Source organism: Acomys minous, assembly GCF_964271855.1.
Source record: "Acomys minous genome assembly, chromosome: 8".
NCBI lineage: Eukaryota > Metazoa > Chordata > Mammalia > Rodentia > Muridae > Acomys > Acomys minous.
This window is the reverse complement of record NC_140489.1, coordinates 76,851,439-76,879,335: the sequence shown is the minus strand read 5'-3', so window position 1 is coordinate 76,879,335 and position 27,897 is coordinate 76,851,439. Positions and strand designations below refer to the sequence as shown.

Here is a 27,897-nt window from a genome sequence, read left to right as displayed (position 1 = left end):
AAGGTTTCTAGCTTTTAATTTTTAATGTAATATACATACAGAGCCACAGATACCATTTCTCTCTCAATTTATGGGAGGTAGTACATTCAAATATGTTTAGATTTGACAACTTGCTATCACAATACCAAGGAATGTTATTTAAAAGTTATTTTTTGACAGGCAATGGTGGCACATGCCTTTAATCCCAGCAGTTGGGAGGCAGAGGCAGGCGGATCCCTGTGAGCTCAAGGCCAGCCTGGTCTACAAAGTTAGTCCAGGACAGCCGAGGCTACACAAAGAAACCCTGTCTCAAAAAGCAAAACAAAAGTTTCTTTTTAAACATAATCAAATTATCTTTTTTATTACATGGGCCTCAGCCAATGTATTGACTGCAAGTTGTTTTGGACTTCAAATTACTTTTTTAAAAATGAATGTCAGATTATGTCACTATATACTCTATCTTCCTCAAACTCAACCCATTTTGAAAGATTAATGTCATACACCGAAACACTTCTCAAATGGCATCCCCTTTGCCCTTGACTATGAAAGTCAAAAACTAGACTTCAGTTTCCTAAAGACACAGCTATTTCTTCTAGAACACATGGATGCAATTACGATAGGGCTACTAGAGCTAATGATGATTTCTATGTTAACACTTCTCACTACAGTGTAGCTTTCCTAAAAAGACAAAAGCTATCGGGACCTTAGACTTCTCCCAATAAGGGAACACAACGGACTCTTCCTTTCTGGCTTCAGTAACATCAGCTGTCTTCAGTGGGAGCCGCCTGTACAACACAGCACTCTATAAATTATCCTGGTGAGATAAAGTTTTGGGTTTACAATATCATCTACCCAGGGGTGCCATACACAGTTTACAGCAGGTAAAAATGCTAAGAAAGGCCACAGTGGACAGTGCCAGACACCGAGAACAGTAGATTACAGGGACCACTGAGGGTCAGGGAACACCATGAATTTCAAATTGCTTTTTCAGCAATGGAAACAAAAAACCGTTTAGAGAAACGTAAGAGTAAAATATTAAATTCCACTGTTGATAATGTAGTTTTCAGATATTGTTTCCTTTGTCAAGTGAGCAAATTAGTTTAACTTAAGATTTGAGAAAGTGAACAAGATCAACACAGGAAAGCTTCTCCTCGCTTTCTCCTCAGAGGAAAGCGCTTGGGTTGGCACGCGGGTCTTTCTGGTTTCGGTATCTGTAGGTCAGCCAAACACCCAGGATCTGGAATTATAAGAGGGGGGAAAAAACAGGCTTTGAATAGATTTAGTTAATCGAAACTCCTGAGTTATTTTTTGCTCGGGCTTTGTTCAAAGAGACTAAAGGCAAATCAAAGGACAGGCCCTAATAAAACTGAAATATGGCTGGATGCAGTGCCACACGCCTGTGATCCCAGCACTCTAGGAGGCAGAGGCAGGTGGATCTCTGCAAGTTTGAGGCCAGCCTGGTCTACAAAGTGAGTCCAGGACAGCCGAGGCTACACAGAGAAACCCTGTTTCAGGGAAAAAAAAAAAAAAAAAAAAAAAAGAAAGAAAGAAAGAAAGAAGGAAGGAAATATAAACATTATGCTCGACTGTATGCTTGTTCCCCAAAGATGCCAAGAACCTGCAAATGTTTCTTTATGAGGTAAAAGGGCCTTGGGGGTGTGGTTATGTTAAGGAGAGATATGGAGGTAGGCTCAAAGGTGCAGGCACTGTGGTCCTGATAAGAAGGAGACAAGGTGGACAAAGCAAAGGGTAAAGATAAGGTATGCTGCAAGGCAAGAAGGCAGAGGGGCTGCATGTTCCACGCAGGCAGCTGCGTTCCAAGCTGGGGTAACAAACTTGGCTTTTCCATGTTGACAGCCAACTGCGAACTCTGCATGTTTTCTGCATTTATTCTTCTTGGTTATAACTATGTGTCTGTGCACATGTGTAGGAGTGCCCCAAGAATCCAGTGGCACGGGGTCCCCCAGGAGCCGGAGTGACAGGTGGCTGGGAGCCACCTGACCTGGTTGCTGGGAACTGAACTTGGGTTGTGACCCGAAATCTTCCTCCCCGTGATAATGCCCTAAGCAGCAGGCACTACTAACCCCTGAGCTAGCCCTCCAGCTCCATCAAATATTTTTAAGGACAAAAATACCTAGAGTTAGATATTAGATCAAAAGTTGGTATATTTTCCTCAGAAGACAGAATTTTATTTGGTGGTGTTTTGTTTATTTGACAGGTTCTCATTATGTGGACCAGGCTAGCCTGCTTCCCAAGCACTATTGATTAAAGGTGTGTGCCACCAAGCCCAGTTTACCAAAATCTCTAAACTATCCTACACTACCTGTCGTATTTTACACCTAGAAATGTATCCCAAGGGGAAATGACAGTCCACACACAAGAGTTAGCTGGGTAAATATTTGCATATTAAAAGGAAATTAAGCCGGGCATGGTGGCACACACCTTTAATCCCAGCACTCTGGAGCCAGAGGCAGGTGGATCTCTATGAGTTCGAGGCCAGCTTGGTCTACAAAAAGAGTTCCAGGACAGCCAAGGCTACACAGAGAGACCCTGCCTTGAAAAAACAAAAAAATAAAAAAAGGAAATTAAGTGGTCAGGCTGGCAAGATGGCACAGTACGAAACACACTTGCTACAAAGCCTCCTGACCTGAGAGCTCCTTGACGTGATGCCTAGGACCCAACAGACTCCCCCAAGTTGTCCTCTGGCCTCCACATATGCATATGGCACAGGTGCACCCACACCCAAGTAAATAAATTTAACTTTTTAAAGGTGGGGTGAGATGGCATGGAAGGTGGAGGCACTTACTGAAAAGCCATATTACCTGAGTCCAGTCTTCAGAAACTAGATGGTAGAAGAAGAGAACCAATTCCAGAGGGCCCTTGTGTTCCCGACACACACAGTACAGCACATGCATGTTACCCCAATACACAAACACACATACACACACATGCATACACACACATACACACACTGCATACACATAGACACACACAAATACATACACACATGTGCACACAAATAAACATACACTCACATATACACACATATACATACCACATACACACTCACCCCCACATACACACCACATACACACATATACACATATACACACACATATACACATATATATATAGCACATACACATACACACATCACATACATACACACACACCACATACACACCACATACACATATACACACATACACACACGTACACACATACCACATACACACATATACATTCTCACACACACTAAGTAAATAAATACAATTTTTAAAAAAAGAAATGTTCAACAGATTAAATAATCTATTAAATTCTAACTATATAAAACACAGAATTTTTGCAATTTTGTAAGGCTATGCGTTACTCTTGTAAGTAGTCAACTATGCTTCTATAGCTATATATACAAACTTTATTATTTTTTTTAAATATTTTTATTTTAGTTTTATGTGCATTGGTATGTAGGTATCCCTCGGAACTGGAGTTACAGACAGTTGTGAGCTGCCATGTGGGTGCTGGGGATTGAACCCGGGTCCTTTGGAAGAGCAGACAGTGCTCTTAACCACTGAGCCGTCTCTCCTGCCCCCCAAACTTTATTATAATAATTATTTGATCCATATTCTTCTGTTATATGGTTAAAACAGAAGTGCAATGTGGACATCTCATGTATCAATAATAATGTCCCACTTTCGTTTCCTAATAGGGCATAATACAGCATATGTTAATTATTAATCTATGGCTACAAAACCATCCCTGGCCCTCCACGTATGAAGGAGTGCTCAGAGCATTCCAAGGTTTACATACACTGGCTCCGTTAGTCACTGCACAAGCAAGCAGCTGCCCGCTGCTGTTATTCTCCTTTAGAGGGTGAGGCACACAGCAAGGTTAGATCACTTGGCCCCAGGACACAGTTAAATAGTAGGTGCACACATCTTCCGGCCCTGCTTCAGGTTCCGCTCCTGTGTCATTCATCTGGACTGGATCAGCATACAGCCAAGAAGCAAAACGAGCCCAAATATCTCTGCTAAAGATAAATGTCTATAGATGCTAGAGAGACTGCTCAGCAGTTAAGGGAGGACTTGCTACTCTTGCAGGCAACAGGAGTTTGGTTCCCATGTCTAGTGGTTCACAAGCATCTACACCACCAGATCCAAAAGTTCTGACACCGTCTGCTGGCCTCCTCCACAGACATCCACACTCATACACACATGCACACACATTCATAATTAAAAATAAGCTTTTTAAAAGTGGCTTATAAATATGTTTGTATATTCATTTTATGTTGTTATATAATTATTTTCATGAAATAAAATAATACACGTGGAATTTTCTTAGTTAAACAGAATTTTTAAAACCATCATGGTGGCTCACACCTATAATACTAGCACCGGAGAGCCTAAGAGAGAGAAAATTTAAGACCAGCAGGGGCTGGATTGTAAGACCCTGCTCAGAAACAAAAAATGGTTTCTTGATACATTGTTACCAACTCAGAAGCATTAAAAAATGTTAACAGCTATTGAGAGTTTAATTCTGAATACAGAGTTAGCATTCTGGTTTTGCTTACAAATATATAAAAGTTTACTAATTAGTTCAAATATATTAATGTACTATAAACATAAACAAATAACAGTAGTTACCTACAGGTTTTAAAAAGGTGGCAACAGAGAAAACTGGGGGATGATTTCAGAGGAACATTTTTTAAGGTTGAGAGTAACACTTCTTTTATACTGTTTTGTTTTGTTTTGTTTTGTTTTTTTTGAGATTGTAATATCATCACAGCATTTCTCTCTTCCTTTTCTCTTCCCTATCCTTCAAATCCGTAGCATCTTCTTTCATTAATTGATATGGCATGCACAGGCTCAGGGGCAATTCTTAAAACTAAATCTTTCCATGCACATATGCATGGTGTGTGTGTTATATATTAACATTTGTTAAGTAATATAAATGTTCTCCTTAATGCAAATTTTAACTCTAGCTTATGTTGTAACTCTAGACAGAGAGGAAAGCCAGAGCTAAGCCACCTTAATCTTATTTCATTTATTACAATGTACACAGAGCCAAACAGATCAAGAATGTCACCCGGTCACAAAGTCCATGCTAGATTTGTCAGACGTTCTCGTTCCAAGTTAGGGGGTGCTACCATTACAGTGAGTCATCTCAAGGAATATGAGCACTGATACCTTTCAAGTATCATATGTTCTGCTAAAGTATGATGCTGTGTCTTCTAGCCATATAAAACACAACTCCTTAAGACAAAGTAAGGAAGACATACCTCTGTAAAACTGAAGAAGAGGCCAATGCCACCAACAAATCTCAAAACCTCTCCAGCATACTCCCCGATTATAGGAGCACATGGTGAGCACTTCTGGGTACTTTTAGCACAGCTCTGTATCAATAAAAGAAGACTTGTTACTTCACAGTACATTTACAAAAAAAAAAAAAAAAACCAAACACATAAAAACTAAAACTATATATATACAGACAAAATTCAGGTCTAGTGTGCTACATGCAATTTGAGTATGGATTTTAAATTGTGTGAAAAATTTCCAAGACAGTCATTTCCTGTCCATGCTCTGTAGGATCGATCCACCCCCTTCCAGAAACTGTGAAAATGGTTGGTAGATATACAGATCGCATTATTAAGATTTTATGCTACCACAACAGAGAGATTCTCATGCTAACTTGGGATATCAGTGAGACACCCAGCTGTGGTGGTCTGAGTAAGAACAGCCCCCACAGCCTCGTATGTGTAAATGCTTGGTCTCCAGGGAGTAGCACTGTTTGAAAGGATTACAAGGATTAGGAGGTGTGGCCTTATTGGAGTAAGTGTGTCACTGGGGGTAGACTTTGAGGTTTCAAAAGCCCATGCTAAGTCCAGCTCGCTGTCTGTCTGTCTGTCCCCCCTTCTCTGTGTCTATTTGTCTCTGCGTCTGTGTCTGTCTGTCTTTCTCTCTCTCTCTCTCTCTCTCTCTCTCTCTCTCTCTCTCTCTCTCTCTCTCTCACACACACACACACACACACACACACACACACACACACACGAGAGAGAGAGACAGACAGACAGACAGACAGACAGACAGACAGACACTTGTAGATAAGAATGTAACTCAACTGCTTTTCCAGCACTATGCCTGTATGCCATATTGCTCCCCTCTGTGATAATGGAATTAGTAATGTCTGAAACTGTAAACAAGCCCCCAATTATTTAATTTCTCTTATAAGAGTTGTCTTAGTAATGCGTCTCTTCACAGCAATAGAACTAACGGTGACCGAGACACTGGCTGACAGCCACCAAACAAGCAGGGCTTGTAATTCTATATCCACAATGAGTCAACGTCTACCAACAAGGACTGAGCAAGATGGAGGACCCCAGGCCTTGGGTGAATTTCAGTCTCTGACACCTCATTTCAGCCCCGTGAGACTCTGGTGCGATGGTTACTGTTAACTCTCAGCATCATACCAAAATGTAGAATCACCTAAGAGGCCTCTGTGTGGTGGTTGTATTGAATATGTTAATATGAATATCTTAAGATGAGGGAAGAGCCACCTTGATTGTGGATGGGACCATTCTCCCTAAGCCAGGGAGAACGTGAACAGGACAGAGGTGTGCATACACTCACTGCTCTCTCCGTCTGACTGGGGATGTGATGTGACTAGCTCCCTGGAGCTCCTGCACCTGACTTTCCCACGATGATGGAACGTAACCTGGAACTACAAGCTAAAATAAACCCTTTCTCCCTGAAGTTGCTCTCGGCAGGTATTTTGTCACTGGAAAAGAAATTAAGACACTTGAGTAGAGGACTCAGCTAACTGCACCTGAACTCCCATGGAAAATTGTGATGATAAACAGATGACCATTTCAGGCCACAGAGTTTGGTGGTACCATTATACAACAATAGAAAGTCAATGTAGACCCACGCAAACAAATAACTTCACAAATGAGGCCTCGTTGAAGAGACGGCCAGCTTAGGTAGGGCTCAGAGAGTTGCTAAGAGGAGTTGACTCAAAGTAGAAACGTACACTAACTGTTTAGATGAGTCGAGCCCTGAGCCTGTCTACACAAGACTGGGGTTAGACTGGGGTGGTCCCATCTGGCGGGAAACGTGAGGATGAATCCCATTGGTCCATCAGCTCCAAAGAGAATGAGTGAGAAATTGTGATGGGGAAGAAGGGAAAGAGAGAAGGGTAGTTTTCTGTGTCCTCCACTGTGGAGTTGTTGTGTAGAGAACCAATTTAATATAGACCCTGCTTTCTCTTGCTCCCTCCCTCTCTGAGTCTGATCTATTATTTCTCTCACAACTTGTTGTAGGGAAAGAGGTGAATGATAAAGAATTACAGGCTAAATAAATAAATGTGGTGTGTCTCACTGGACATGGATGAATAAATGTCAATAGTACATATGAAAAATATAATAGAGGTATGTGTCAAACAATTTTGAAATACAATTCAACATCGGAAGGGCCACTTCTTCTATGTTAATCATTTTAAACTGTACTAAAATATTAAAGAAAAATTTTTATAGTTTGGACTTACAGCCAGACAGGTGTCATTTGGGTTAAAGCTTCGGAAACCACAGCAGTTCAAGTTCCTTTGAATGTCGTTCCGAGCACTTGCTGTATTGTTCCAGCCGACCTCCAGCAGCTGACCCTAAGAAGGGCAGTTTGCAGATGCATTAAAACGTATCATCCCCATGTAAAATACAGTCAGCGAGAGCCTGCAGCTAGCAGTAGAGCACATGTGAAATCAGCAGTCTCTATAAAACTATTCCAACTTTGCAAAAGCATAATATTTCTATCTAACAAATGAAAAAGTCCTGGCCTTTAAAAGCAATTTAAAAACAGCACTTGATTCAAAGGCATAAATGCAACAATACAAAGTTTCAACTGCTCCGAAACAGAAACCCACGTTTTCTATATAAATTAAGAGTTTGGAAAGAGCAATTGCTAAAAAGGAAACCACAGACACTCTGATGCACTGTACAGCAGCTGGGAAAGACAGCAAATATTTTTTTTTCTGAAACAGACTTTCTCTGTGTAACAGCCCTATCTGTCCTGGACTCCCTTTGTAGACCAGGCTGGCCTGGAACTCAGAGATCCGTCTGCCTCTGCCTCCTGCATGCTGAAACATCTCTTAACAATAGCAGTTCTTACCCAGTGAGAGTTGTCTTCCTAAAGGGTACAAACTGCCAAGCCCTGATGGCATCTTTCTCTGCAGTCATTTCCACTAAGCACTTAAGAGAGATTTAGGTAAAGGGTAAAATGCCACTCTTGACAGGAAAAAATGGTTTTATTCTCCAGAGATTTCTCCCTTTTTTTTTTTATATTCATGCTATGTGATACTATAATAAAGTAGAATAAAATAAAAACTTCACTTAGCTGGGAATAGTGGTGCATGCCTTTGATACAAACACTCAGGTGGCAGAGGCAGGTGGATCTCAGTGAGTCTGAGGCCACCTGGTCCATGTAGTGAGTTCTAGGACAGCCAGAGTTACACAGTGAGACCCTGTCTCAAAACCAACCAACAACCAAACAACCAAACAAACAAAAACTTTACTTACCTGTTGCTCCTGATTCAGAGCTAAGCAGGCACAAGATACCGAAAACTGAACAATAAATACAAGTAGGAGAATAATCATATACTGAGAGTAACGAGTTAAGGACTTTTTTATTATTACATTTATTTATTCACTGTACGTATGAGTGTGTGTGGAGCTGGAGGCATGACACATAAGTATATAGGCATGTGCATTAGGGCACATATGTGCCATGGTGTTCATGCAGAGGACAACTTTCAGGAGTCAGCTCTCTTCTACTACCATATGGGTACTGAGGATTGAACTCTAGTCCTCAGACTTGGCAGCAAGTGCCTTTACCTGTTGCAAGGGACATTGCAAATGCTCCGAAAAAGCATAAGGCAGGAGTGTTGAGATAACTTTCAAGTACACTCAAAGACATTCACCTATAAACTAGAATAATGTTACCTGAAGTTCAAAGTGATGCACTTAATTATTATTTTGTTAACATACTATAACAATAAATTCATTTTAAAAATATAAATAATTATACACTACAGGTATGGTGAGTGACACCTGTAATCCCATGGCCTAACAAGCAGAGACAGGAGGACTGCCCAAGCTTGGTGTCAGTCTAGTCTACAGAGATCCTGTCTCAGAAAGGGGGGCGGGGGGCAAGAGGAAGAGAGGCAGAGAGGCAGAGATAGAAAGATAATTATATTTGGAAACACCCACATCCAAAATAAAATACAAATTCTGAAACCTGCAAAATAAAAAAAGAAAGAAAGCCAGATATAGAGAAATGTATAAGCTTTCTGAAAAGTAGTACTACAGAATATACTGTTATATCCTCAACCAAAGATTAACATGTTAGGAAAGGCCAGAAGTCACAAATGAGTTTCAACTTAATCCTGAATTTGCATAAGAAAATCAGAACTCTGTCCAACGTGCACAACACTTTATGATGTGATGAGGAAGGGCTGGGGATAACTAAACATAAGGCTTTTTCTTTAAAGATATTCCTAAATTCTCTTTCTAGAAGTTGCTTCTTTGCAATGAATTCCCTAATGGTAATATTAAGTTAGTAGCAGCCCCTGAAACATAATCAATAATGAGTGAGAACTTCACCTGATAGAGGTTTAAAAAAGAAAGTCCTGATTTTTAAAAGGATACAAAAAATAGCAACACCTGATGGTGTTTTACAGCTCCAATCAGCCCTACCAAGGCAATCAGAAACAGGAAGATGCCCACGGCGATGACCACGCCCACTACGCGGAGACTGGAGATCAGTCCAAAGCCGATGCCCCAAGCAGCAATCCCAATAAGCAGCAGGCTGACCAGCTGTGGAGAGATGAGGAGAGGTTCAATTATACTAGCACTGTTCAGGTATTTAAAATCTTACTATCTCTTATACAATGGCAAGAGTCCCTCAGGATCTGTAGGGACTCAGTTTGAACCTGCCACACACACCATATTCAAGTTTCATATAAAAAGTTGTCACATTTGTATATAACTTCTAATATCCTCCTTTAAGCTTCAAACCACCTCGTATGACTTAGACTAGTCCAGGTGATGCCAAGGCTATGCAATGTTACTCTCAGTTGTCAGGGGAATAATAACAAGAAGGAGAAAAAAAATCTTGGCTTGTGAGGCAATTTTTGATCCATTTGGTTAAATCCATCAGTGTGAAACCCATAGCTAAAGAAAGCCGACTGAAACACACAAGTTTTACTTGATAGTACTGTTTTAATTAATATAATATACTCCTCAACTATGCTGTTTTTAAAAGATTAGCAATAGTCCAGAAAGCAACCACACAGTCTCAGATGGTCTAGATAACGAGGCCTATACACAAACAACTGTGAGCTGGCCCGGAAACAGTGCATGTAAAACTAGGCACCAACACATCTCGGTCCACCGTTCCGGTATGTTCATATGAAAATTACTTATCTTTTCCCTTACACCCCAGTTGGCCCACAGCCCCCTCTGTCCTTCCTACTCCCCAAAAGGCTGAGCCAATCCTTTCTCCCCTGGCAAGCTGTGCTCCTTGCATATGAAGCTATTGTTTTCTTCCTTGTACTACAATCTGTTCCCGTGTTTGTATCTCCAGAAGCAATCTGAACATAAGTACTCCTATGTTCTAATCTCCATGTACCCTAGAAAGCTTATCAGAGCCTGAGCCCTGGAAAACTCTTGAAAATTGTTTCCAGAACTATTGTTGAGGTTAATTGTAATCAGTATCAAGTACATCAAAATATAGAGGGTCAAGGGACCATTAAAACCATCACAATGAAAATTAGTGTAGGAGAGGTCAGCTATTTAAAATGAAATGGCAGCTGAGCAAGAAGAAATCATGTCATATTCCCGTCGTTTTATGTATGGGCTTATTAAACACTACCTGAGGAGTTAGCACACCTGGGTGTAAGTTAGGTCTTGCAAAACTCAAAGCTATAATTACTTCTTCTTTTAAATAATAAATAAATGATAAACCACAGTAGGGATTATAATTAACCAATAGAAGACATAGATGGCTTAATCAGGTGTCAGAGAAAGGGCGGAGGAGGGTTTGGAGGACAGAACAGAGCGCCTTCAGTGTACATGTGGTCAACTCTCTCCTGGGGTAAATTTCCTGGAGAAAAATCAAAATTCAAAACTACATCTTTCTAGCATCATATTGCCGAAAGGCCTGGTAAACTCGGTCCAGAAATAGATAAATTACTATTTGAATGTTTCCCTTGCTCATATGTGTCATTGTTTAATGTAAAACGAAACACACTTGATAGGTATTGGTTTTTTTAAAAAGATATTTACATATGTAGAGATATAAACAAAACTGCTAAACATTTTGCATCTATTTGTATTTTTACCCAAAACTTTTTCTTTTTTGAGTCATAGTCAAAGAGCCAAAACCGTGTAAACAAAAGAAACCATCGGTAGGACCACAGAGCCAGTTTCAGATGGCAGGGACCTGGTGACCTCCACACTGCACCTAGCATTCAAAAACATTCTCTGGGGTTCTGTCTCCTTTCCTCAGCTGCTCTTGTCAGCTCTGTTCCTTCATCCCCTCAGAGTCACCTTGCAGTTTTACACAGTGCTGAGCTGAGAAAAAGTCATCTGTCCCTTCATAAGTGAGCTTATTTCTGACTCTGTAATGCCCAAACATAGCACATTTCCTTTCACAACCAGTAAAGGCAGCCTGAGGGAGGTGTGAGGAAGGGCCTCACCTCTGCTGGCTTAGTATCATCACTGTATCTTAATGCAGGCACAGAAGACAGTTCCCAAGTACACACATCAGAGGAGCTAGCTGCAGCAGTTAGGGGTCTCAAGAAACAGAACCAACAGAAAATGTGTGTATCTATATCAATTTATCATAGGAAAATGAGGCTCAGACTAGAGAGATTTTTAAAATCTGGCCCACACAACTAGGATTAACAAAGCAGGAATCCGCAGGGTCCAGCATACTGGAAACTTGGCAGAATCTGGGAAAACTGCAGTGGATGTAAAAGCTTCCTACCCACACCATAGAGGGTAGTCTGATTCACTTAATCAACTGACTGTAAACGCTGGTTATAGTTACAAAGTACTCTTAAAGCAGTATCTAGATTAGCATTCAACCAACCAACTGGGGACCACTGCTTGTGTCGGTGGTAACACAGATGACTCACCCGAGCTGCTAAGATCAAGTTCTGCGTAGGACACTCGTTTACTAATTCAGGAAAAGCCATGAGACAAGACTCAAATCTGCATTTCATTTAACATTTTAAAAAAATCCTTCTGGGCTAGGAATATGGGGCAGCAGGTAAGAGTACTTGCCACACAAGCCTGCCATCCAGGTCTGATCCTGGAACCTAGCAAGTGCCCAATGCATCGTCTGCAACCTCAGCACTCCTACAAGGAGACAGGAGCATCAGCGGGAAGCACTCAGGCCGAGTGGCATGGAATCCACTGCACAGCAACAGAAGCAAGACAGACACTACCTCAACAAGGGGAAGGTAAGAATGAATCCCCTAAAGCTGTCCTCTGGTCCACACGTGCACACTAGGTGACATACATGTATGTACACACTCATGTGCATGCAAGCACACACACACACACACACACACACACTAATAAAAATAAAACAAGCTCTTAAAACAAATACCATTTTGTACTGAGCTCACAGATTTAAAATACCACACATCTGCACTGAGGCAGCCATTGAAACAATTAAAACATATATGTGTGGCCAGGCACGGTGGCACATGCCTGTAATCCAAGCTCTCTGAGAGGCAGAGGCAGGTAGATCCCTGTGAGTTCGAGGGCAGCCTGGCCTACAAAGCAAGTCCAGGACAACCAGGATATACAGAGAGACACCTGTCTCAAAAAAAAAGCAAAAGAAAAAATTATGGATGAATGGATGTGTGTGTGTGTGTGTGTGTGTGTGTGTGTGTGTGTGTGTGTATGAACATTCTTTGTTAGTGTACTCTAACAAAGACCATAGGATGGATTGAGCTCATAAGCTTTTGCTCTAGAAGTCAGTAGAGAAATGAATGAAAGGTCACAAGAGGAGAAATAACTGCTATGTCAGAGGTTTCTATAAAGTATGTCACAGTATAATACAATTTAAAAAAATAAATAAACAAGTTGGGCATGATGGTGCACTCCTTTAATCCCAGTACTCGGGAGGTGGAGGCAGACAGATCTGTGTAAGTTGGAAGCCAGCCTGGTTTACAAAGTGAGTCCAGGACAGTCAGGGCTACACGGAAAAATCCCGTCTCGAAAATAAATAAATAAATAAATAAATAAATAAATAAATAAATGCAATAAGCCAAATAATGCAAAGAAAATATAGGCTCACTAAAGAAAGTACATTAAAGTGCATTCCCTTTTATGAGAGCAGGTGTCCCCTGACTCCCAGGTCCGTCCCAGACTCAAACTACTTTCTCTGACCAGACGCTCAGCTCCAAAGGCCAATGTCCACAATATGTGCATATCAGATTGGCAAAAGGGACTTTCAAGCTGGGATTAAACTGAGAATCTGAAAATAGGATTATTCTGCATTATATGAATAAGACTTAATAAATCCCAGAATCCTTGCAAGAGGCAGGAGGAGGAGGCGAGTCCGAAAAGGACTTTGCTGAGGGAAGCAGAGTGTAGCCTGAGAGGTGCGGCGATGGTGTGCTGCCGGCATTGGAGGCAGAGGAAGAGGTTCTATGCCAAGGAATGCCAGACTGAGATGGTAGGAAACTCTCTCCCCTTCCCAGGAGAGCGAAGCTGAGCCCTGCTGCAGGCTTCTGACATCTGCTGGGGAGTACAATCTGTTGTTTTAGGCTACTACACTTGCAGTAATTCGTCAAAAACAGGAAACCGCCAGGTTGTGAAAGGTTGTCTCGTCAGAGTAGCGGGATCAGACTGAAAAGAGCATATTCCAGGTGCAGAATCCAAGATTAGCATGCAGTGTCTTTGAGGACAGGCACTACTCGGCTTACCACAGGCAGGGCTGAACTCTCATGAATTATTCCAGGCTGCGCATGGCTGGCCACTTGGGAGGCTGAGGCAGGAAATTTTCTAAGAATTCAAGACCAGCCCGGACTACATAACAAGTAACAAATTAACAACCCAGACTTACAATACAGAGTACACAGATGGAGAGATGGTCCAACCATTCAGAGGACCTGCTGGGACTCCAGAGGATGCAGGTTTGGTTCTCGGTACCCACGTGACAAATCACAACCACCTGTAACTCCAGTTCCAGGAGATCTCCAATGCCCACCTAGTATGCCGATGTGGTGTACAGACACACATGAAAGCAAAACATATTTAAAACTAACTAATTAAAACATTTTTTTAGAGGCAAGGGTGGGTGTGGGAAGATGGCTCAGCAGTTAACAGCACTTGCCGCTCAAGCCTGAGTTGAATCCCTAGACTCCCCGGGGAGTTCTGGTGAAGGGAGAAAACACCTCTCAAAAATCCTCCTTGCACAGTGGCACTTGCATACACTCATACCACATTCTAAACATATGCAAATTAACTGGTTAACTAATTAAAAATCAACAGCAGTTCTTCTTGCTCAAGTATATTTTAAACAAATGAAAAATATTTTAACACACACACACACAAAAAAGCTATGGGAAATCCCACAGGCACCCAAAGCTAGAAGAACTGAAAGGTCCCGCGCCCCACCCCACCCCCAACGCCGGTCCTGACCCAGCTGGCAGAGGGCAGCCTAAGGAGGAAGGGAGCTGATAAGAGCAGAGTCTGATGGAGACTTTGGTTTTAGGCCATGCAGAATTGGGAAGTGAAACCTCCAGCTGGGGACTCTAGAAAATTTCTCATGGTAAAGTACTGGGGAAGATGGCAAAGATTTCTGGGTATGTTCAAAAGTCAACTGAGAAAAAGAAATGTCAAGCCTCCTAGGCGCTGAATCTACCCCCGCCCCATGCACGCGGGAGTCTGCATGCCACACGATTTAGATGACAGCTGATCACCAGCTGTCATGACAGAGGCAGGGAAGAGAAACTCAGAGAAGCAAACTAAAATGACTCATAGGAGACATGCCCAAAGCCCAACACCCAATCCAGTCCCAGATTTTAAAATGACAAGCTTTGTTATCAATCGAAATTCCCAAAACACCTAAGAAAAAAGAAATCTAGGAAAAAGGTACAACAGTAGAAGGGCTCCTAAGAACCTGACACAACAGAGTGAGGTGAAGAATGGCATATTTAAGCCGAAGGAGGACTGAGCATGGTGGCACACGCCTTTAATTCCAGTACTCAGAAGCTATAGGCAGGGAGAGCTCTGTGAGTTCAAAACTAGCCTGGTCTACATAATGAATTCCAGGGCAGCCCCGCCCCCCCCCAAAAAAACCTAAAATGATTAAAAAAAATTTATATATGACCAAAAAGTCATATATTACAGACATGGACTTTAAAATCAAATGAAAGGAGAGGTACAGCAGACCTGCCGGTGAGTAAAGACCAGCACAACCCGAGTTCAAACCCATAGTGGAAGGAGAGAACAGAGGGCCGCAAGTTGTCCTTTGACCTCCACATATGTGAGTAGTGGCGCAAGGGCCTCTACACAATAAATAAATGTAATTTCAAAAAACTAGCTTAAAAATCGAGATCAGAAGGAGACACATAGACTAAAGCGAGAGCATGGGTGTAGTACCGCACACTCAGGATCCCAGGATGTCAGATACAGAAGCAGACAGATCAGGAGCTAAGATCCTCAGCTAAAGAACAGCTTTGAGTGCAGCCTGTACTCCAACCATTCTGCCAAACAAACAAAAGAAGCAAACATTTTTTTTTCCACAGAAGGAAAAATAACACCCTCCAAACAAATTAATTTTGAAGAATAAGAGGAAATCACACAAAATTCCCCCAATAAAGGACACTCAACAAAACCCAGAGCTGTTCTGTGGAGCCAGCCTTCACCTGAGTCCTGTTCCCTACCCCACCCTCACCCTCCACAACTTCCCCTCCCCAAAGTCCTGAGTGCAGTTGAGGCCTAATCCTTAGCGCTGTCACCCAGTGAATAGAACCATCCTTCTGAAAGGGGTCCCGATGTATTCTGCATCCTCCATCAATAGCAGGATCTACCTATGTATCTTATAAATCTGTACAATTCAGCTGCTAAGTCCACAGGACTCTATCACGTTCTTTTCTGTGTCTTTGGAATGCCTATTTAGTAAACTATAAAATGTTAGTAGCACTTTCTTACATACGTACCAACTCAAGCCTTCTGCTTTGCTTTCCCTTACAAGTTAGACCACGCTGCCTCATCCAGCCTCAGCGCTACCTCCTAAGCCTAGCAACTTAAGGGAAGATATTTTTGTTAATCTTTCAAATAGTTTCTGCTGATCCCCCGTCTGTGAGTCATCAAGTGCACTCGACATTCCTTCCTACACTTCACTTCCCCTGAGGAAAAAGGGAAGCTTGCAAACAAGAGATGTACACCTGAGGGCCACAGCCTCTTCACTCACAGTCTAGCGAAAGTACTTCCCGTTGAGGTGACAGCTCAGTGGCAGTGCCTGCCTGGTGCGTTAAGGGACTGAGTTAGATTGCCAACACAAAGAGAAAGAAACAAAATCTGAAATGTGAAACAAGGCCCCACCTCCTGCCTCTCAGGCACATACCAGCACAAACACACAAGTCCGGATGATCATTTGTAAGGGATATTCCTAAAAGTTAAAAAGAAGGAAAGAAATGTAGATTCCATCCTCTGGTGCAAAGCAAATTCTGCATCTATTGCGGCAAACAGTGAAACTGCATGAACGTGAACTTATTTGAACTAATCAACTTATCTGATTAAAACCCAAAACAGGGACTGAAGAGACAGCTCAGCAGCTCAGAGCACCTGCTGCTCTGGCAGAGGACCCAGGTTTGGGTCCCATACAAGAGCTCACAACCATCTGTATCCCCAGTTCTAGGGGACTCGACACCCTCTTTTGGACTTCATAGGTGGATGCACGTACATACACGCAGGCAAGCCACTCATACACATAAAGTGAAAAAAAAATTAAATCTTAAAAAAAAAAAAAAGAGGCTTAGGAGTCGATACTGCTCTTGCAGAGGACCCAGGTTCAGTTTCCTGGGAATTCACAGTAAGTAGGTCCAGGGAGCCAATGCCTTCTTCTTGATTCCATAGGCCCTACATGCATACATGAATGAGTTCAAATCCACACTCAGAAACTTACACACACATATAGATATAAATAAAAGTAAATTTTTAAAAACTAGTAGTAAAACAAAACCTAACAAATCAAAGTCCTTCAATTTAAATGATCTGAAAATCAAATATGCACTTGCGTGTGACTGGTGTTTGTCACATATAGCTGAAGCCCACCAAATATTCTCAATTAATTTTTCAAGCTAGAAATAATACTTAAAGATATTTAATGTACCTCTAAGATAGGATTATCACTGTTTAACTTTTACTAAAAAGAGTCTTTTCAATATAGCAGTGAGACAACTTATTTCTCAGCGGTGATAATTAAATGTTACCATTGGTTTACAGTTTTAAGGATAATGAGATTACATGTCCCAAGTTAGTAATCTAAAAATTACAGATTCAAATGAAAATAATCCTAGCTGCATAATTAAAAAGTCTAAGTCTGTCACTATGCCTCGGTAGACAAAGCAACTGCGAAGATTCTTTTGTTCAAGAATAATAACAGTTTTCTCATGAAAGCAATTGTAATAAACGTAAATTTAGACCCATGACAAATAGTTTCCTTCCTCTGGGAGGCAAAAGGCTGATAAAAAAACAGATTATGGCTCTGTTAACTCCTGGAGAGGGGTGTTGTTATGAGCAGGAAGCACCAGCCTTTCCTGTTTTCTCTTTAAAACAAAGAAAACTTGATATATAAAAAGAGCTTTAAAGGGGAGTTAAAAGAGCTATGATGGAAAAGGCACACAACAGCAAGATTATGAAAGTGTCCAAATCTAGCACAGCTTCCCCGAGGTAAATCCCCAGGGAGGGAAACAGTGATGCCACCAGGGCACCATGAAGGGACACAGCCATTTTCAGCTAAGGCACAGGACAGCACAGGGGCCAGCTCAGTGACCTAATTGAAAACAGGGTTTTTAGAAGGCATCCGGTGCGATGTGGTCCTGCAGGTTGGGCCTCAATGATGCATTCAAAGCTTATGTAACCAGGAAGGGCCCTGGGCTGTGCACTCTGTGCCATGTGAGACTTTTCTCTATGTGATGATGTAGTCAAGTGTCAGCCTCTTGATTTTGGACCTTTCGTCCTACAGAAACTGTAAGGAGTATTTTTTTCTTAACTAACTATACAGTCTGTTATAGTGTTATAGCAACAGAGTATGGCAACAAAAGTAACATAGTAACAAAAGTAACACATAGTTACTTTTTTATCTCCATAAAGAAACACTATGACCAACGCAACTTAAAGAAAAAAAAAAGAGTCTATCCAGGGCTTACACTGTCAGAGGATAAATCCATGAGCATCATGGTGGGAAACATGACAGCAGACAGGCAAGCATGGCACTGGAGCAGCAGCTGAGAGTTTACATGCCTATTAGCAGGTAGCAGGCAGAGAGAAAGATTATGTGTGCTGACTAGGAACAGGCAGGGTTTTTGGAACCTCAAGACTCACCCCTAATGACACACCTCCTCCAACAAGGCCACACCTCCTAAGCCTTCCCAAACAGTTCCACAAACTGGGGACCAAGTATTCAAATATATGTGCCTATGGGGGTCATTCTCACTCAAACCACCATAAACACTAATAGGATGTTTAAGCTTTTCGAAGCCAGGAGGATTAGGTCATTCCCGTGGTGGCATCCTTCCTTTCTTGTTTTAAGTCTGTACTCCTAGGGTGTTAAAACACAAAATGTGATGGTCTGGAGGTAAGTCATTTACTCCCACTCCCCAGCTGCAGCCATCTTTAACTTCCTTAGAGGAGCTCTATACACTTCAGGTGCCCTGCAGTCAATGCATACATTGATTTTATGTTCCAGCCACCAGGCTAAACGCTTAGAGCAGAAGAGGTGGCCAGTGCAAACTGCTGGGCGAAGGGCTTTTCTCTGTTGCTCCTCGGTGGGCTGGGGAAAGCTTATTCTTCTATCTAGACATCATTTAAGGGAAAGAAACTCAGTCCAACCATGTTCCAGATTATTCTTTGTATATATAAAGAATACATAAAATTATATTCACCAAATATCCATGCCATTCAAGGACAAAACGAGTATGTATGCGCATGTAATCCCAGCCCCTGGAAGATAGTGGCAAGGCAGGCACCTGATACTTGATGTCAGCCTGGTCTGCATATTGAATTCCAAGTCAGGCAGGGTTACATAGCAAAGCTGTATCTCAAAAGGGGGGCGGGGATGGGGGAAGAGGGGGCTGGAGAGATGGCTCAGTGGTTAAGGAAACTCACCGGTCTTGTAGAAAGGACCCAGATTTGGTTCCCAGTACCCACATGAAAGATCAGAATCATTTGTAAATCCAGTTGTAAAGAACCTGATGCCCTCATCTGACTTCCTCAGATACCAGGCATGCACATGGTACACAGACATACGTGCAGGCAAAATACCTAGATAAACATACCTAAAATAAACATAAATTAAAATTTAAAATAATAATAAAAAAAATAACAAAAGCTAGGGGCTGGAGATATGGCTCACTGGTTAAAGGCACTTGTTCTTCTAGGGGAGCCAGGTTTGATTCCTAACACCCACAGGCTGGCTCCCAACCTGCAGAACTCTACTGTATGGGATGAGACACCGTCTTCTGGCCTCCACAGGCTCCTGCACACACGTGGTACACATACACACAGCCAGGCACATACACATACACATTAAATAAAACAAATAAGTACAAAGGAAAGAAGGAAGGCCTGTCGGCCAGCCGGCTTGGTGCACTGGTGCACATCTTCAACCCCAGCACCTAGGAGGCAATCACGGGCAGAGCTCTGTGAGTTTTAGTCCAACCACCATACATAGCACCGTCAGGCCAGCCAGGGTCACAACCATGAATCATGTGCTACTCACCTCTTTCTCAAGAACCTTATTTTCAATCCACCAGAAGTTGTCTTGGCCCTAACCCTTAGAACAGGCTGGGAATTGTTTCCTTCCCTTTGGCTGAAAACATTCCACCCCAAGCTTCAGTCACCCCAGTAACCTTGTTCGTCCCCGCCGTGCCTCTGCATGCACATCTCTAATCTACTTCACTCCGAGGACACCACTAGTTAGGAAATAGAAGGGCTCGAGAAAAAGAAAATCTCCCACTCGCTTGGTTCTGATTTCCACGTCTCGCTGGCTGACAGCCAGGAATCTTGACATCACTAACCAGAATACTGCAAAAGAAGTATACTTCCCTTTCTCAGAAACTTCATAAAACTAGATTGTTACAATGACTGGTAACCTATGCGTGAAGTCCCATGTCCTTATAATTGAAGGATCAATGTTGTCTTCCTAGCATCCTCTGTGTGTAAGCCCAAAGTACCTGGAAAAAAACCTCCTCCTCAAGAACAGAATTCTGTGGGTAAGCAACATAAGTAGAGCCAAACAGACTAAAGGTAGCTGCAGACTAAGTGTCTCCAAAGTCCCCAAGGCCACACACCAGTAACGCACTTACGTATACCCTCTCCCAGCACCCACACTTGACTCCTCTGAGTTCATCTTGTCTTTGCAATGTAATGGATAAATCAACTTTGCTTCCCTCTAACGTAGGAACTTCTCAGTGGTGGGCGTCAAGGACCAAGTGTAGCTTTAGTGGTTTGACTAATAGAGCTATTACTACACGTATCTAATGCACACATCTAATCACACCTCAAAATATCAACGTAATTTGGCGAGCCAGGTATGGTGGCACGTACCTATAAACCAGCACAGGAGTAGCAGAAGCAAGAAATTATATTTGAACAGCTCAAGCTACACAGCAAGACGCTGGTCCAAAAACAAAATGAGGGTGGGCATGGTGGCGCATGCCTTTAATCCCAGCACCTGTCCCAGGACAAGAGCATCTCTATGAGTTTGAGGCCAGCCTGGTCTATATAGTGAGTTCTAGGTCAGCCAAGGTTACATAGTGAGACTTTGTCCTGAAAAGAAAAGAAAAATGAATAAAAGAAAAGAAAAGAAAAGAAAAGAAAAGGAAGAGAACAAAGCAAAATAAACTAGAACAGTTTTTAAATAATCATAACTTTGAAAAATGTTAAATGCAACCACTCAAAAGCAATTTCAATAAAGAGATTTCCTTACCCAATACAATATCCAGATTTGGACTTAAAAATTATACAGCTAAATCTAAAATCCAGGACCTGGGGGTATAGCTTAGTTGGTAGAACTTGCCTTGCATACATGAGGCACTGGATTTGATATCTAGCACAACATGCACACATTTTATTTTTTAATATAAAAATTATATTTCTATGTTTATAATCAACACATCTCAGCCATTACCCTTCCTTTCTACTTTCCATCCTTCCTTCCTTTTCTGTTTTGTTAAGACAGGGTTTCTCTGTGTAGCCCTGGCTATCCTGGAACTCTGTAGAACAGGTTGGCCTCAAACTCACTCTATCCTCCTGCCTCTGTATCCCGAATGCTGGGAGTAAAGGTGTGTGTCCGCATCCCACCCCAGTCATTGTTTTCTTACAGGTAAAAGACAATTGTCTTTATTTGTGGATATGAACCCTTCTTTCCTGGAGCAAGTTGACTCAATGGCAACAGGTATATGTCAAAATCCCAAAGCCTTGAAAATCTCTGACTATAACACCCAGGTTTATAATTCAAAAATTTCAAGTAATTCACTTCATACTTGAAGCTATAGGGTCTTCGTTCTATTTCTGCAGTACATCTAAGTGTTTTATACACATTAAACTATTTCCTCTTAACCACAATTCTATGAGGGAGGAATACGATTATCATCAATTTTCAAAAGAAGAGACTGCAGGTCAAAAACAAACAAACAAATCGTGCTGTTTGGTTTAGGGGTAGAGTTGGAAAAGATGAGTTTCTGAAGAAATCCAGTGACATTTTTCTATCAGTTAACGACGTATTTTTTTCATTCTATTATAAAATATACTCCAATTTTGTTTTTAATTACACCTATCTATTTATGTATTCATTCCTTGTGGTGAGTGTAGTACACACACATCATCGTGCACATATGGCAGACAGACAGCTGGCAGGAATCGGGTCTCTCCTTCCAAGGTGATCCCAGGGGCGGAGCTCAGGGCCTCAGGCTCCTCCTTACCCAGCATTCTTATTTTAGACATGAAAAAAAAATCAGCCATAACTTATGTTTCAGAATGGTAGAAATCAACATAATTTTTGAGAACTCTTTTCAAAACAAGCGAAGATGTAGAGCAGCTGTTCTCAACCTGTGGGTCGAGACCCCTTTGTGTGTTCAACAACGTAAGACCACTGCAAAACACAGCTGTTTGCATTGTGATTCATAACAGTAGCAAAACTACAGCTATGAAGTAGCAACAAAAATAATCTTATGGTTGGGGTCACCACAAAAATGAGGAACTGTATTAAAGGGTTGCAGCACTAGAAAGGTTGAGAAGCACTGACCTAGAAGGCAAAACTGTAAAATGGGCTAGTTGCCAAGAAAAAAGTAAAAGAACTAGGCAGGCACGAGAAGGGATGCCGGCAGTCCTGGCATTGGGAGGCTGAAGCAGGAAGATAGCAAGTTCAAGGCCAACCTGAGCTAAACAAACAGTCACGACTCTCAAATTAAGACAAAGAGAAAAACCTGGGAAGATTTCAGAAGAATGAATACGAACACACACACACACACACACACACACACACACACACACACAACTATAACTTCTGAAATTTCTGTTTTTAACTTTACAAGCTATTTTCTGAACTTAACCCTCATATTTATTAAACCATTTATATTATATACCAAAGCATGCCTAGAGTTTAAATAAAAAAATGATTATTAATGATACCATCCATATATATGTAGACTGGCCATGCAATTCTCTTTTTTGTTTGGGCTGGGGATAAGAAACGGTCTCTCTACACAGCTAAAGCTGTGCTCATACCTGTGGCCCTTCTCTTCCCTTAGCCTCCCATGTGCTAATTAGAATGAGCCACCACACAGAAGACGGCAGTGCAACCTTTTTTATTTTTAAGTCTGTCAAGACAGGGTCTCTCTGTGTAGCCTTCGCTGTCCTGGACTCGCTTTGTAGACCAGGCTGGCATCAAACTCACAGAGATCCGCCTGTCTCTGGCTCCCGAGTGCTGGAATTAAAGGCGTGTGTCACCACACCGGCTGCAATTTTCTTTTGATTTTTATTAATTTATGTATCTGTGTGTACTGGGGAGGAATACACATCACAACATACGCGTAAAGGTAAGAGGACAACTTGGAGGAGTCCTTTCTCTCCTCCACCATCTGGGTTCAGAGGGTCAAACTCCACTTGCCATGGTCCTTTCTTTGCCTCCTTTCAGCACAGCAGGGCACAGTAAAACCATTTTTTGGTCATATTTTCCTATTTGATTCCATTTTACAAATCATCTACTCAAATACTTTTCTTAAAGTTAAATTCTCTTTTGTAGTTAAGCACAGACAACATATCATAAACTTTCAAAATGCAGGGCTAGGAATATAAGTCACTGCGGGAACATGTGCTCGGCATGGGTAAAAGCCCTGGCATTAGTTGCTAGTGCCAGAACAAATAAAGAAATTTCAAAATGTTACACATTTTGATATAGTTACTTCATTTCTTACAATTATCCCATAAATAACTGTATATTTTTTTAAAATGGTTTTTCAACATTTATCAAAACGTTTCCAATTAAAACATTTTCAGAGGCTGAAGAGATGACCTGGTGGTTGAAGACACTTGTTGCTCCTGCACAGGATCCAGGTTCAATTCCCAGCACCCAACATGATGCCTCCCAACCACCCATATGCTACTTCTGGCACTAAGCAATTACATGGTACCCAGACGTGTTTGCATATAAATACACATACATACACATAAATAAATAAATAAACAGTACTGTAAAACTATGTCACATCACAGAGCATGGGAGTAGGTTTCTGTCACCTTGCCACTTAGGGAGCTGTGTGAGTGGTTTTGAATATAGGACGCGCTAGAGTGAGGGTTTTTGAGATTACTTGCCAAAAACGAAGCATCGGGAACTTCAGGTAGAGAGGACTCTGAAACGCCAGTTTTCGCTGGGAAATCTGCATTGCTGCCATCGAGGCTAAATATCTGAAGCCTTCTCTAGCTCTTGCTGTGAAACCTGGAGACAGTTTTTTTTTAAATGCTACCAGTAGGGTTATTTGAACTCCAGATAGTATGATAACTCTGTTTCCTATCTGAAAGTAAACTTATCCTTTTACCCTTAAAAGTTTGGAATTCTATATTAATAGGAACTTTCATGTTTGGTTAACCATTTCAATAAACTGCTAAATAACTGAAAGAGAAAAGAAGCTGAGGCAGGGAGATTCCAAGGTTGAGGGCAGCCGTGGCTCCACAGTGAGCTCAAAGCCAGGCTGGGCAATACCCTGGCTCAAAATAATAAGTAATGCATTTCCCAAACTAATTTTAATTTAGGTTTGTGTCCTGAAGATATGAAAGAGACTCCCAAACTATTTCTTCATCTCCTCAATTCAAACTCCCCTTCCTTATTCCTAACTCAGAAAGAGTTTATTCAGTGCTAAACGTTATTGTGTGTAACTAGACCCGTCATACAGGGCGAGAGGTGCCTTCTGTGTGTATTCATTCAATGTGTATTAATTTCCCATGGACTTCAGTAGAGCGCAAGATGTCCAAAAGCTTCCTGGCAGGACACAGTCCTCGAGATCCTGCGCGGTAAATGAAGCACAGCCTCATCAAGACAGACTTACTGTAGAGCCCTGTTTGGTTTCCTACTGCATTTCCAGGCTGAGGCCAATGTCATCACACAGAAGGCACACAACCAACACTGTTGACTAAAGCACCTCGTCATCTTTAAATACAGGAAGTTCTGAAGCACGGGGCTCTCACGCTTACAACACCCAACACCGACTGGGCTTCCTCTTCTCCCCTACACTTAGACATTGTTTACGGACATTACAGTAACCCCAGGTTACCCCGGTCCTGGCGATCTCCTCAGTTAAAAGAAGCATGGCAGAAAAGAACAAAAAGCGACCATTAACCACCATAGGGTCACTGGATCCCCAAGACAAATCAGGGTAGTTCCTCCCAACTTGTTTTAGGGCCCTGCTCATAGTGACATCATTAGAGCATTTGGAGATGCACACAGCTTAGCTGAGAGTCCGAAGTTCCCTCAGGAAATGGTTCAGAACAACAGCAGTGACGGCTAACGCGGCACCCTCCTTTCAACCTGCAACTCCCACAAGCAATCATGCTTCTAATCTGGCCCTCTCAGAAATGACCTCATAGCTAATCCTGCAGCACTGAGCACAACTTGGAGACAGGTTACCAGGGCCAGCGTAGAACCTACGAAGGATCTTTTTACTCCTGTCTTTTAAAAAGGACCCCCTAGTCCCCAAGTTCAACTCTGCCAGAAATCGCATTTTTCTCTTCATCTTAAAATGTGGAAAAAGAGATCAGGGAAGACACAGATGTTTATGTTTAACTAAATGTTAAAAATCTAGTCCAACCTTATGTTTCATTCACCTCCTTTACACAGACACATTTACTATCTTATAACCTATTTGCAATGCTTAGGGGACAATGTTTAGTTAATAACATATTTTAAGAAATGTTCCTTTGTCCAAAACAGTCTAGGACTTTAAAAGGCTAGCCATATGTATAGTCCCATGAATTTCCAATTAACTAGGCTTTACGACATATCTGATAAAAATCAATAAAATACTTTAAAGGTCAGTAGTTTAGGACAGATATTAAATAATATTAGCATATCCCTTTAGGGTCAACTTTTCTTTCTCCAGGCGTTCGTGCCATGCTGCAGATACAGCTAGAAATAACATTAATCTTGAAAGCAATATTACTTGATTTGAAAAAAAAAGCGTCCTGTTTTTATAAAACATATACGTTGCACATTGGTGTAATCAGACAGGCGAAGCAGCAGAGAGGCAGCCACTGTACTGTGTGTAAGCAAACACTATACGATGGAGAATCAGGGAAACAGGTGACTGAATCTTTGAGGGAGGGGAAGTCGAGGTACAAAATAGAATGTGACGTTCTAACCGATCATTCATGCTAATCAGAGAAAAACGGCTCAAGAACGGATGGGAATTTACTTAGTAAGCAGTGTGGTAAGCATGCCTCACATCTGACAGGTGAATTTTGAGATGCAACTTGACATGCATCTCCCTTCACAAGGAGCTGTATCACTGAGTGTTCCCGAAATTTTCCAAGTGTACCATTTGCGAACATGTTGACTGGATTCCTAAGAACTAGCCAGAAAAAGCATACGCCATCAATGTCTATTTCTGGCCTGCCATCATGTTCAGACATACATTAAAAGAAAAAAAAAAGGGTAAAATGACCTGGTGTGTCTGCTTGTCTATCTACAAGCGGCCTCTCTTGTCCATAGATGTAACCTAAGTTGGCCCAGATGGCCTGGCTCTGCTAAGGCAGTGGAGCTGGGTTTGTTTTCAGGGTGGGTGCTGCAAGCACCAGGTGTATTTATAGAAGAGAGCAAGTCTGCGATGGAGCAAAATGACCAAAGGAAGTTTCTTCTACGCAGTAGAGGCAGCTTGTGGAAAGGCCTAGATTCCACAGCTTGTTTCCAGTCCAGACTCACCGACTACCAGCTATGAAAACTTATTAAAGCCATTTTTTTGCCTTTATCGTTATAAAATTTAGGCAACTCTACTTGCTACAGACAAATAACAAGTGACAAATGAAAAGGCTGGGGTGTAGAAGGTTTGCAATAAACGACATCTTGTCTTCCTCCTGTTCAGCCAGAATTATGCCTCAAAAACCAAAGCGAGCTATCAATGTTGAAACTGGCAGGCATTTAAAAAAAAAAAAACACGACATATGCTGATAAGCAGGGGTTAAAAAACAAAACTAAATGACTTTGGTGGAAGATTATACATTGAAGTACTTCGCCTAAAATGGAGTTAGAATATCGATAAAGAGGGAGGAAGACCGCATGGGAAAAGCATCAAGTTGCAGGAACGTCAACAAAGAGACTTTATGTAAGCACAAAACAAACTTCGGAAGCCACGGATATCCTGTGAACCCGCTCGATGGCTTCCATTCAAAGGACAGCTCTTAGAGCTGAGCAAGAAGCGCGCCATCCACAGGCCGCCTGGCCCATTCCAGGCCATCCTATCCCGCAAAACTGTCCTCTAAGCCCGGCTCTCCAGCCTCTGAACACGCTCCAGATGGAGCCGGGAGCATGCTGCTGGAAGGATTGGGGTGGGAGAGTCGGGAGGGACCGGATCGTTGGAAAGGATGCAAAGGTGAAGGGCTGCAGAGACCCTGGCAAGGGGCGAGCACCACAATGAAGGACAGGCGGATACTGCGACAAGAGAGCTTGGGGTCCCCGGCGGGGGATGCGGGCGAGGCTGGGACGTGGGAAGCCCGCAAGGGGCGCGGGATGGGGCACAGACGGCCACTCGGGCGATGAGGAGGCCGGAGGCCCGGGTAGGTGCCACCGGGCGCGGGCTACTCACGGTGTATAGCAGGTTGAGAGCGCACAGGCAGTTCTTGGAGCACGAGAAGCCCCCGCACACCATCGTGGCGCGTGGGCAAGCGGGCGCCTCAGAGTTGAGGCGTCCTCCGCAGAATTGGGCGGATAGCCGCTGGATCCTGGCCTCCAGGGACTGTGGCCGGGGCTGGGTTCGGGGTTCACCCTCGGGGTGCAGTGCCGCGCCCGCAGCGGCTCCCACCCGCTCTGCCCTGCAACCTGCGGCGGCCGCAGCTCCGCCGATCGCGCGCCCCGCCCCGCCGCCCCGCCTCAACCTGCACTCTGATTGGCCACCGCCAGGGAACAAAGGTAGAAATATGCA

At 42.4% G+C, this 27,897-nt stretch overlaps 1 protein-coding gene across 1 annotated transcript; it reads right to left on the bottom strand.

The window, feature by feature from the left end:
- TSPAN13 (tetraspanin 13) lies at positions 1-27,787 on the bottom strand. Its single transcript, XM_084792526.1, has 6 exons — positions 27,562-27,787; positions 9,668-9,835; positions 8,540-8,620; positions 7,516-7,629; positions 5,255-5,368; positions 1-1,216 (listed from the first exon to the last, which is right to left on the bottom strand). The coding sequence occupies exons 1-6, from the start codon at positions 27,622-27,624 to the stop codon at positions 1,142-1,144; spliced, it is 615 nt and encodes a 204-aa protein (XP_084648652.1). The 5' UTR covers positions 27,625-27,787; the 3' UTR covers positions 1-1,141.
- Positions 27,788-27,897: the final 110 nt, after the last annotated feature.